Below are 12,549 nucleotides of genomic sequence, written 5' to 3'. Positions count from 1 at the left end.
GCAATGCAGTAACAAATGAACACACAATTTATCAGCTAGACTGGAAAATAATTAATTGATATTTGATTCCGTGATTTACAATTTGGGTGTGCACTCTCCCAATAGCAGGATGTGATCATCCATATAATGTTGAATCTTAAAATGTCATGTAGTTCTGTAACAAATGGACACATTATAGCAATGGAAGAGAGTGCCAAGGAGAAGCAAATGAATCCTAAGCCTTACAACTTATAACTGACAACACGCTATCTTTGGAGAAGTCCAAGGTATCGCCACTCAAGGGAACAACAATGCTCCTAGTCCACACAAGAGCACAACCAAAGGACGTGAAATCCCTTGAACTTGTCGCCCGCCACTGGGCACGCCGGTGTCTACCGCTGGGATGCCTTCACAAGAAACCCCTTCCTTTCCTTTTAGGCACTCGTCGGCGAACATGCCTTTTGGGTAGCCACGGAAGTCAATGTAGGTGAACATCGTGTCTGCACAGTTAGTGCTCAGGTTGTTGATATACGCGGCAAATGGGCATGCAAATTCCTTGAAAGCATCACAACATTCAGTAGGAGGGTAATGTGGCCCTTTGCACTTGTTTGTGAGGATGGTGTAGTTCTGGGTCTCGAAGCCTATAGGGCAGTCTGATAAGCATGGACAAAAAAATTTGGAAGCGCATCAGATGAAGGTACTGGGAAGTCCTGAACATGGTGAGAACTGAGGAGTACTATGTCTTGTTTTTTCTATGTAAGGACGGAAATCTTGGTTTCAAGTAATGTACGGGAATTTGAATTCTAGAGTCCCAACTTTTATTAGGATAGTTGGTAGTTTCCGGTCAAACTCTGTTTTTACAACTCCAGAAACTCTACAGTAGCCTCTCAACTCTAAGCGCATACGAGCACAATTAAGGGAGCTATATTCAGTTAACAAGCATGTGGGTTCAGTATCTGCACCATCAAATCCGCACCAAGTAAGTTAACACAGACAGAGTATCTCTTCCAAGATCTTCTGTAGTTCTGTATCACTAAAACCAGACCAAAACTTAGCAAGAGGAAGAAAGTAAACCACGTACCATTCTTGGCCTGCAGCAAGCTCCTCCCCGTAGATCCGGTGCTGCCCTGAAATGCGCTGTCTGCTCAAGCACCAAGAAAACAGAACAAACCATCACAGTTCGCTCCAAGAAGCAAAATACTAGTGCGCAGTTGTTGGGACTTGGGAGCACCCGAACACGCACTGACCAGGGAGGAAGGGCGACGCGGAGGCGGAGGCGAGTCCGGCCAGGACGGCGACCGGGAAGAGGGAGATGAACAGCCGGGTCAGCGCCATCGCTGGAGCCTCTTCAGCGGGCGGTTCCGTTCTTGGGCGAGCACCACGGGTCCACGGTCAACTTGCGCAGGCTGCCCTGGACGCGAAGATGTGGCTTGGCACACTGTTTTATTGTGGACTAGTGTGTGGTGCGGATACGGGAACCTCTGGTCTAGTGTGTGGCACTTCGAAGGCGACGACGACCGCATGACAGCGCAGTATGTGAGGTCGAGTCTAATTCTTTCCTGCCGCGGCCTATACGGTCAATAGAAAGGTTGCGAAGCTTTCCCCTATTTTCATTATGCTTGTGATTTCGTCATTGCTAGATTTGAATACTGTAATAGGGAAGCAAATAAAGTAGCTCATAAGCTTGCTAGATTAGCTAGATTTTCTTTGACTTCTAATTGGTTTGAGGAGCCTTTAAATAAAATTGTAATGATCCTCACAAACAATGTACTACTTATTACAAATGAATAAAGTCTGAGTTTTTTCAAAAAAAAAAAAGAGAAAGGTTACGAAGCTTTCCCCTGTCACTCTCTTTAGAAAACAAACGCTTTAGTGTCATGTAAAAGTTATTTTTTTGCGAGAAATTATGTAAAAGGAATAACACTATAGTGCTCAATATAAACTTCCATGATTTAATTGTAACAAAATAAATAACGAGAGTGTACGAAAAAATAAAGCAAGTGGAAATACTAGTGGGTTGAGCATCTCCGCCAGATTAAAAAAAAACAGCTTTTCTATAAGTGCCTATAACTTAAGGACTCTCCCAATAAATTAATTGAGCTTCACGAGTGTACTCGTGTAGGAGATCACCAATAAAGTCATCCCAAATATTCAACCTAACAAAATGGGCCACACTTGTCAGCCAGCCATTTTGTTTTGTTTTTATTTTTCCTTCTCGTCTCCCTCACTTGCATCTCTCTCCACTGAAGCCACCGTTTGTCATCGTAGTTTTTCGTATGCATTCATAGTCTAGTTTGTGATTTTTTTGTGCAAAATAAATTCATTTGTGACAAGTTGAAAGATCGAGGTGCAAAAGGTAAGTGCAGAGATCTTGACTCCAAAAAACGTTGAAGCAACTTTCACTTTTATTATAGATATTTATCATTTGTATTTTTTTCTAACTTATTCCATCTAGTTAATGGTATCACGCAGGTGCAATACCATCGTGTGCATCATTGGCTCACCGCGACGGTTGAAGCTTTCTCTGTCATTGTTGAAGTTTTTTCTGTCGATGTGTGCAACTTTGTTGGTTGCTAAGTGGCCGGTTGAAGCTTTCTGTATCATCGTTTGAAACTTTTTCTCTCGCTAGTTGAAGCCTTTTTCGGTCGATGGTTGCAACTTTTCCCGTTGTGCAATGGTCGGTTGAAGCTTTGTCTATTGCCGCTTGAAGCTTTTTCTATTGATGGTTGCAGCTTCGCCGCCGGTCGCAACACTGGTACGTGGTGGTTCCAGTATCGCTTCCGCTGGTTGCATGCCATCGCCCGCCACTAGTCGCCACACCAAGAGCCTTCAAAATCAGTATACCAAGTCTCCGGTAGTAGCAAGTCACATATAGAATTCCAGCATCACCTCCGTTGGTTCCAGACGAGGCAAGCATGGTAGCGACATCCCACTAGCCGGTTCCAGCATGCGGCGGCCGCAGTTGCAGCGCGCGATCACCGCCGTCGTAGCGTCCCGCCACCACCATTCCAGCACCCAGCCATTCACCATTGCAGCATGTGGTAGGCATGAACGTAGCACCCGAATGTCATTGCATGTCATGTGTGACAAAGGTGAGAGTGCTGGAGAACGGTGAGCGTGCAGATTTGAGAGGGAGAGGAAGAAGGAGGTGTTGGTTTTGGCCGTCTTCTTTGCTCGTTGTGGTTGGTTTGCAGTAGTTGTGTCGCCCCCTGCGCCTAATGGGTCATGATGGTGAGGAAAGGGACGGTGAGTTTTGGTGGAGATCGAGCAGGAGAGCGGTTGCAGCGACAATGAGCAGTGCATCGTGGAGGTAGAAGGAAGGAGTGGTGGCTTTATGGATAAGAAAATGAGAGATGGAGAAGGATTCTCGAGAAGAGGATAAGGTAGGATGGGGAGCACATGATCTCGTAGGATCGAACGTCACTTGTGACACTAGTAGAAAAAGGGTCAAATGTGAAGCACATTAGTGCTGTTTGAATTTGAGCCAACACTAATGTGACCATTAGTGCCGGTTCCAACGGCTAGGCGGGCGGACATCATTAGTACCGGTTTGTGGGCAACCTTTAGTACCGGTTCATGCCACAAACCGGTACTAATGAGGCCAGTGCGGCTGTGGTCAGCCTGGGGCCCCCATGAAGACCTTCAGTACCGGTTCATGGCATGAATCGGTACTAGAGTTTCTTAGTAAGCTGATTTTTAGTCCCACCTCGCCAAGGGAGAGGCAGTATGAGCGGTTTATAAGCCGTGAGTGCAGAGACAATGACGAAGAGGCGCAATGCTCACCTGCACGTTGATTAGCTTCAAGCCTTTCGGAATAGCATAGATTGCACTGAGCTATGTGCAGTGCAGTCTACTCTATTCCGAAAGGCTTGAAGCAAATTAAACATCATTGCACCTCTTTTTTATTTTTAATAACTTATTTGAACTCCGGACTTCTTATGTGTTCAATATGCAGCATTCAAAGCGACGTCATCAATTTCCAACATGTTCTGACATCATTTGCCGTTTTTCAGTCATTTACCTAATTGTTTAGAGACCTAAATGACTGTGAAATTGAAAATCACTACAAAATGAACCATGAAAATGTTGAAACTTGGCATGGTATCATCATTTCACCCGCATAGCATGTGCGAAAGAGTAGAGAGGGTCACGGAAAAAACTGGACGCACTTCGTGTACAAACTGGACAATCTCTTTCGGAGTATCAGGGTTTCGGACGAGAACTCATCTGTTACATGGGCACCTCAATGTTTTTTAAACTTATTTGAACTCCCGACTTCTTTTGCGTTCAGTATGCAGCATTGAAAGCGACGTCATCAATTTCCAACATGTTCTGACTACATTTGCTGCTTTTCAGTCATTTACCTAATTGTTTAGAGAGCTAAATGACCGTGAAATTGAAAATCACTACAAAACGAATTGTGAAAATGTTGAAACTTGGCATGGTATCATCATTTCACCCGCATAGCATGTGCGAAAGAGTAGAGAGGGTCACGGCAAAAACTGGACGCACTTCGTGTACAAACTGGACAATCTCTTTCGGAGTATCAGGGTTTCAGATGAGAACTCATCTGTTACATGGGCACCTCTATGTTTTTTAAACTTATTTGAACTCCGGATTTGTTGTGTGTTCAGTATGTAGCATTCAAATCGACGTCATCAATTTCCAACATGTTCTGACATTATTTGCTGTTTTTCAGTCATTTACCTAATTGTTTAGAGAGCTAAATGACCGTGAAATTGAAATTCACTACAAAATGAACTGTGAAAATGTTGAAACTTGGCATGGTATCATCATTTCACCCGCATAGCATGTGCGAAAGAGTAGAATGGTCACGACAAAAACTGGACGCACTTCGTGTACAAACTGGACAATCTCTTTCGGAGTCTCAGGGTTTCGGACGAGAACTCATCTGTTACATGGACACTTCAGTGTTTTTTAAACTTATTTGAACTCCGGACTTCTTGTGTGTTCAGTATGCAGCATTCAAAGCGACGTCATCAATTTCCAACATGTTCTGACATCATTTGCTGTTTTTCAGTCATTTACCTAATTGTTTAGAGAGCTAAATGACCGTGAAATTGAAAATCACTACAAAATGAACTGGGAAAATGTTGAAACTTGGCATGGTATCATCATTTCACCCGCATAGCATGTGCGAAAGAGTAGAGAGGGTCACAGCAAAAACTGGACGCACTTCGTGTACAAATTGGACAATCTCTTTCGGAGTATCAGGGTTTCGGACGAGAACTCATCTGTTACACGGGCACTTCAATGTTTTTCAAACTTATTTGAACTCCGGACTTCTTTTGCATTCAGTATGCAGCATTCAAAGCGACGTCATCAATTTCCAAATGTTCTGACATCATTTGCTGTTTTTCAATCATTTACCTAATTGTTTAGAGAGCTAAATGACCGTGAAATTGAAAATCACTACAAAATGAACTGTGAAAATGTTGAAACTTGGCATGGTATCATGATTTTACCCGCATAGCATGTGCGAAAGAGTAGAGAGGGTCACGGCAAAAACTGGACGCACTTCGTGTACAAACTGGACAATCTCTTTCGGAGTATTAGGGTTTCGGACGAAAACTCATCTGTTACACGGGCACTTCAATGTTTTTTAAACTTATTTGTACTCCGGACTTCTTTTGCATTCCGTATGCAGCATTCAAAGCGGCGTCATCAATTTCCAACATGTTCTGACATCGTGTGCTGTTTTTCAGTTATTTACCTAATTTTTTAGAGAGCTAAATGACCGTGAAATTGAAAATCACTACAAAATGAACTGTGAAAATGTTGAAACTTGGCATGGTATCATTATTTCACCCGCATAGCATGTGCGAAAGAGTAGAGAGGGTCACGGTAAAAACTGGACGCACTTCGTGTACAAACTGGACAATCTCTTTCGGAGTCTCAGGGTTTCGGACGAGAACTCATCTGTTACATGGGCACTTCAATGTTTTTTAAACATATTTGAACTCCGGACTTCTTGTGTGTTCAGTATGCAGCATTCAAAGCGACATCATCAATTTCCAACATGTTCTGACATCATTTGCTGTTTTTCAGTCATTTAACTAATTGTTTAGAGAGCTAAATGACCGTGAAATTGAAAATCACTACAAAATGAACTGTGAAAATGTTGAAACTTGGCATGGTATCATCATTTCACCCGCATAGCATGTGCGAAAGAGTAGACAGGGTCACGGCAAAAACTGGACGCACTTTGTGTACAAACTGGATAATCTCTTTCAGAGTATCAGGGTTTCGGACGAGAACTCATCTGTTACACGGGCACTTCAATGTTTTTAAAGCTTATTTGAACTCCGGACTTCTTTTGCATTCAGTATGCAGTATTCAAAGTGATGCCATCAATTTCCAACATGTTCTGACATCATTTGTTATTTTTCAGTCATTTACCTAATTGTTTAGAGAGCTAAATGACCGTGAAATTGAAAATCACTACAAAATGAACTGTGAAAATGTTAAAACTTGCCATGGTATCATCATTTCACCCGCATAGCATGTGCGAAAGAGTAGAGAGGGTCACGGCAAAAACTGGACGCACTTCCACTACTAGGGAAAACCCTAGCAGTAGCGCTGGTTTTGTGCTCACTAGTAGCGCGGGTAGGCGCGCTACTAATAAGGCGCTACAGCTATTGCTTAGCAGTAACGCGTGCCGCACGCGCTACTGCTAGGACAAATAGCTGCAGCGCTGTTCACTCCCACGCTGCTGCTAATGTAACTACTGGCAGCGTGTTTTCTTTCCATCGCTACTAGTATTGTTTTTTTAGTGTATTTATGCGCCATCGTAGAAATATTGGTACAATACCAGTTATGAGGTTTACATCATTATGTCTATAACAGTGTGTCAAATGAAGGTGGATTAGGTTCAAGTGGAGGCAATATGTGGTGCATGTCAAAAGTATACTACTAATCCAAACTTGATCTAGTTTAGACTAGTAGTACTTTCGATGTGCACCACATGTTGCCTCCACTTGAATCTAATCCGCCAACACAAGCTATTTAATCATCATCATAATCATTAGCACCAATAATATTTATTTAATCACCACTAACACTAGCTAATAATAATCATCAGTCATTACCACCAACACTAGCTATTTTATCATCATAGTAATAGTGTAGCACATCATCATCCTCAAACTCATTTCTAGCTAATCACTCCTGCTGCTCTCTCTTAGGTAAAACAACATAAAACATGTGTAGCTCTCCTCCTTGATCAAGTTGGAGCATGCATATGAACCTGTCTCCTAATTTTGGGTAGCACATCTGTTTGCTGCCCCCTAGTACTTGTCTGCGCTCCCCCATCACATATCTGGTCCAGTCTTGCACTATTAAGCATTCATCGCTGATCTTGAATGCACTAAAGTAACATGTAGGATATCTTGGCCGTAAGCTAATAATACTCATGGTACCTTTAGTCTCGATCCCATAAGGCACAACATTCATCGGGAGTCCCTGTTGAAGAACATCGTATGGTCACATACTTAGCAATGAAGTTTAGCTTCACAAATAATGTATGGAAAAGATGTACTGAGGACAAATAGTAAAAATCTTACCATCCTTCCTAAATAGATGTGACCATAGTTTATGACGAACACTATTAGTCGCACGTTTTCAATACTAAGATTTCTAAGTCCAGGAAGAAAATTTGTCTTGACGGTATCAAGATCCTCAAGCCATGAAACATAATGACTTAGCTCCTCGCAGTTTAGTTCAGCCCCGGGACAGTAGTAGGTCCTGTCTACCAAGCGCTGGACATGTTTGCTTGCACCAAAATAAGCTGACAATACAAATTAGTTGTCAACTATTTTTGAATAAACAATATCAAAGACATAAATATGGTTGAGAAACTTACATTTTGGTGTAACTGGAGGCGTCTGCACATCGACCCAGATGTCGGTATTACCTTCAATATCATCTTCCGGACGAATATCAAAGGTGATAACCATATCAGGCTGAAATGCATAAGTCTTGCATAGTGCTCGCCATGTTTTGCATCCAAAATAGGTGTAGTCGTCTGAATTGTATAATTTTGCGTGGAAAATATAACCATGCTCGGTCTTCAAATAAACTTTCTTTACCTCCATAGTATGACTGAAACCTATCTTATCCAATACAAAAACTCTTGCATGGCAGGGGATACGCTAGTAGAATAGTAAAAAAAATATAAGTTGAAGCAAATGAAGCAGATGTCATGCTTAATTACGAAAAAAGACTTGTCGTTGTGACTTACTGTATCCACTTCGAAGTTCTCGTCCAGCTTGATGCTGAAGCGCCTATCATCATCTAGGAAGATTCCGTCGCACAGGCCGCACTCGTCTTTGCAGTATTTGCAAATACCGAAATCCTTTTTGTCGTCAGACATTTCCTATGTTCATAGTTAAAACATTAATTGAAAATCGATAGAAGACAACTACCAGGATACTCAACACACAAATCCGGGGCACTCGATATTTCCTACATATTCTGGCAAAAGTCATGCCAAAATTCACGGAAAAATCCGGCATGACCTTTGCTAAAATAGGATATATCGAGCGCCTGAAATTTGCCGGAACGGAAATGAATCAACACTCTGGCAAAACATAGGCCACTTGAAGGTGTAACCTGCAAACATGACCGGCCACTTGGATATTGATCAACACAAGATATACATTTCAAAATATCTTATAAGACTCAAATTAGCATGCATTCAATAAGCAAAAGTAAATCATCTCATGCGTCCGTACATCGTCGAATATTATCACTAATACATCCCGAATAGTGTCATACATATAACATCACTAGTACAACTAAAACCCTAGCACACGACGGGTATCGGCGCGGGCGGTGGACACCCACAGAGAAGGAACCATCACGGGATCATAGCTCCAGTGAGATCCCTGGAGAACCTGCCAGGTATTGGAGAACCTGTGCTCCAACGCAAACAAGTAGCGACGGACGTGCGCGTCCTCCTCACTGACACGGTGACGCACCACCTCCGCGGAGTCCTCGAGCCTCTGGACCGTCACTGGCCCACGCGACCGCCACCAAAGAAGGTTCGGGTCAACGACGGGCTGGCTCCTCACCAACCTGCGCCCCCGGTAGGTAGCGCCTCCCAGTACCACCCCGGCGGAGCCCAGTCCCGGACATGGCCCATCTGGTCAAGCAGGTGTCGTCCTCCGCCGACTCAACGACGAGGTTGCGGGATAGGCATCGTCCACGTCGATGCGAGAAAATTGCTTTAACTAAAAAAATAGCAACAAGTTCTTACTAACTAGTTCTATTAATTTAACTAGTTCTTACTAAAAATAAACTTACTATAAATAAAAATATTCTAGTACCTAATTACTACCTAGTTCTTACTAACTAATTAGTACCTAAGAACTACCGTCCTAATTACCATCTAATTTGATGAACCTATAGGGGTGGAAAGTGGTAGCGGATATTCCAATTATCCAACTATAAAGTGAAATAAATGGTAAAATTTTACTCGTTTTATGATTCATCTTAGAAATTTGATTCGTTTCCACCCTTACATGAACCCTAACTCATTTGAGCCGCATCCGCATCCGATTCGTTTTCACCCTAACTAATTTGATGGAGGTAGAAACCCTAGGCAGAGGTAGGGGGGAGGGAGGAGCAGGCGTGCTCACCTCGGGTGCCTGCGACGAGGGAGGGGCAGGCGGCGTCGAGGTCGTGGTCGGGGCTCCGGGGCGGCGTTGAGGTCGGGGGGGGGGGGGGCGTCCGGGGCGGCGTTGAGGTCGGGGTCGGGGGCGGCGTCCCGGGCGGCGTTGAGGTCGAGGGCGGGGCCGGCGTTGAATCTGCGGTCGGGGGCGGCGTGGGGAAAGCGCCTGACGGCCGAGGGGCGACGGCGGCGGCGAGAGTGGAGTTGATTTGGGGGATGAAGTGGCCGTGGGGAAGAACGAACCGCGTGGTTAAGTCAGAAGTACCAGTAGCGCGTTTCAGAAAGGGCGCTACTGCTACGTTAGCTACAGCGCGTTCTGGAATACACGCTGCAGCAATAGCGATTTTCTGCAGAACCCGCTACTGCTATTCCTTTCTCCTTTTTTCCCTTTTTACTTTTATTTTTCTTTACATTTATTTTTTCCCTTTCTCCTTTTTCTATTTCTTTCATTTTCATTTACTTTTCTACTTGTTTTCACTTTATTTTATTTCCGTTAGCAGCAGCGCTTTACACGTAAGCGCGATGCAGCTAAGGAGATTAGCAGTAGCGTTGGGCCATTATACGCGCTACTGCTAGGTTGGGCTAGCCATGTGCGTCCAGTTCAAACGTAGCAGCAGCGATTTTCGCTAGTATGCGCTACTGCTAAACTTATAGCAGTAGCGCGGTTTATTTACACGCGCTGCTACTAAGTAGCAGCAGCGCTTGACTTTGTACATCGCTACTGGTAAAATTCTGTGTATAGGCTTTTCCCTAGTAGTGTTCGTGTACAAACTGAACAATCTCTTTTGGAATATCAGGGTTTCGGACGAGAACTCATCTGTTACATGGACACTTCAATGTTTTTTAAACATATTTGAACTCCGGACTTCTTTTGCGTTCAGTATGCAGCATTCAAAGCGACGTCATCAATTTCCAACATGTTCTGACATCATTTGCTGTTTTTCAGTCATTTACCTAATTGTTTAGAGAGCTAAATGACCATGAAATTGAAAATCACTACAAAATGAACTGTGAAAATGTTAAAACTTGGCATGGTATCATCATTTCACCCGCATAGCATGTGCGAAAGAGTAGAGAGGGTCACGGCAAAAACGGGACGCACTTCGTGTACAAACTGGACAATCTCTTTCGGACTATCAGAGTTTCGAACGAGAACTCATCTATTACATGGGCACTTCAATGTTTCTTAAACTTATTTGAACTCTGGACTTCTTTTGCGTTCAGTATGCAGCATTCAAAGCGACGTCATCAATTTCCAACATGTTCTGACATCATTTGCTGTTTTTCAGTCATTTACCTAATTGTTTAGAGAGCTAAATGACCGTGAAATTGAAAATCACTACAAAATGAACTGGGAAAATGTTGAAACTTGGCATGGTATCATCATTTCACCCGCATAGCATGTGCGAAAGAGTAGAGAGGGTCACGGCAAAAACTGGACGCACTTCGTGTACAAACTGGACAATCTCTTTCGGAGTATCACGGTTTCGGACGAGAACTCATCTGTTACATGGGCACTTCAATGTTTTTTTAAACTTATTTGAACTCCGGACTTCTTGTGTGTTCAGTATGCAGCACTCAAAGCGATGTCATCAATTTCCAACATGTTCTGACATCATTTGCTGCTTTTCAGTCATTTACCTAATTGTTTAGAGAGCTAAATGACCATGAAATTGAAAATCACTACAAAATGAACTGTGAAAATGTTGAAACTTGGCATGGTATCATCATTTCACCCGCATAGCATGTGCGAAAGAGTAGAGAGGGTCACGGCAAAAACTGGACGCACTTCGTGTACAAACTGGACAATCTCTTTCGGAGTATCAGGGTTTCGGACGAGAACTCATCTGTTACATGGGCACTTCAATGTTTTTTAAACTTATTTGAACTCCGGACTTTTTGTGTGTTCAGTATGCAGCATTCAAAGTGACGTCATCAATTTCCAACATGTTCTGACATCATTTGCTGTTTTTCAGTCATTTACCTAATTGTTTAGAGAGCTAAATGACTGTGAAATTGAAAATCACTACAAAATGAACTGTGAAAATGTTGAAACTTGGCATGGTATCATCATTTCACCTGCATAGCATGTGCGAAAGAGTAGAGAGGGTCACGGCAAAAAATGGACGCACTTCGTGTACAAACTGGACAATCTCTTTCGGAGTATCAGAGTTTCGGACGAGAACCCATCTGTTACAGTGGCACTTCATTTTTTAAAACTTACTATAACTCCAAACTTTTTGTGCATTCAGTATGCACCATTCAAAGCCACGCCATCAACTTTCAACCATCAACTTGGCATGGTATATAAAATAAATGAATAGAAGAAAATAAATAAAGCAGAAAAGAAAAAAAGCAGAAAAGAAAAAATAGCAGAAAAGAAAAAAACTATAGGAGAAAATAAAAAAACTATATAAAAAACTACTCAGAAATAAATAGAAGAAAATAAATATAGCAGAAAAGAAAAAAACTACTCAGAAATAAATAGAAGGAAAAATAAAGCAAAAAAGAAAAAAATATATAAAAAAATTTGGGGCGCTGCGCTGTGGGCCTGCTAGACCAGGGCGTGCAATTTCAGGCCCAGAAGTCCCAGCAGACTCACAAGGCAGCGCGCCGTAGTTAGGCCCAGAAGCCTGCTTTATAGAGGAGTTCGAAAGGGCAGCTGCGGCTGGGTTTATAAACCAGTGCGGTTGCCCTTCGCCCGACGAGGTGGGACTAAACTTTGTGCACCGCGGGTGGCAGCACACAACCTTTAGTACCGGTTGGTGGCTCCAACCGGTACTAAAGGGTGGTCTTTAGTACTGGTTGGTGGCTCCAACTGGTACTAAAGGGTGCTCTTCCACCTCTTGGCCTGGCCAAAGTTGGCCTTTAGTACCAGT

At 43.0% G+C, this 12,549-nt stretch overlaps 1 protein-coding gene across 1 annotated transcript; it reads right to left on the bottom strand.

Moving 5' to 3' along the window:
- Positions 1 to 8: 8 nt before the first annotated feature.
- LOC125528944 (GPI-anchored protein LLG1) lies at positions 9 to 1,430 on the bottom strand. Its single transcript, XM_048693362.2, has 3 exons — positions 1,227 to 1,430; positions 1,061 to 1,120; positions 9 to 632 (listed from the first exon to the last, which is right to left on the bottom strand). Exons 1-3 carry the CDS (start codon positions 1,312 to 1,314, stop codon positions 277 to 279), a joined length of 504 nt encoding a protein of 167 aa, XP_048549319.1. The 5' UTR covers positions 1,315 to 1,430; the 3' UTR covers positions 9 to 276.
- Between the last annotated feature and the right edge of the window lie 11,119 nt (positions 1,431 to 12,549).

This window comes from Triticum urartu, chromosome 3A (assembly GCF_056163025.1).
Source record: "Triticum urartu cultivar PI428250 chromosome 3A, HENAU_Tu73, whole genome shotgun sequence".
NCBI lineage: Eukaryota > Viridiplantae > Streptophyta > Magnoliopsida > Poales > Poaceae > Triticum > Triticum urartu.
The sequence above is the reverse complement of the archived record's forward strand: the minus strand, read 5'-3'. Positions and strand labels throughout refer to the sequence as shown.

What these genes read in the sequence shown, in the direction of transcription:
- LOC125528944 (XM_048693362.2), bottom strand. Translation starts at nt 1,314, where the DNA reads ATGGCGCTGACCCGGCTGTTCATCTCCCTCTTCCCGGTCGCCGTCCTG. An exon ending in CGCGTCGCCCTTCCTCCCTG is followed by an intron (nt 1,121 to 1,226) that starts GTCAGTGCGTGT and finishes GTGCTTGAGCAG; the next exon opens with ACAGCGCATTTCAGGGCAGC. An exon ending in CTTGCTGCAGGCCAAGAATG is followed by an intron (nt 633 to 1,060) that starts GTACGTGGTTTA and finishes CATGCTTATCAG; the next exon opens with ACTGCCCTATAGGCTTCGAG.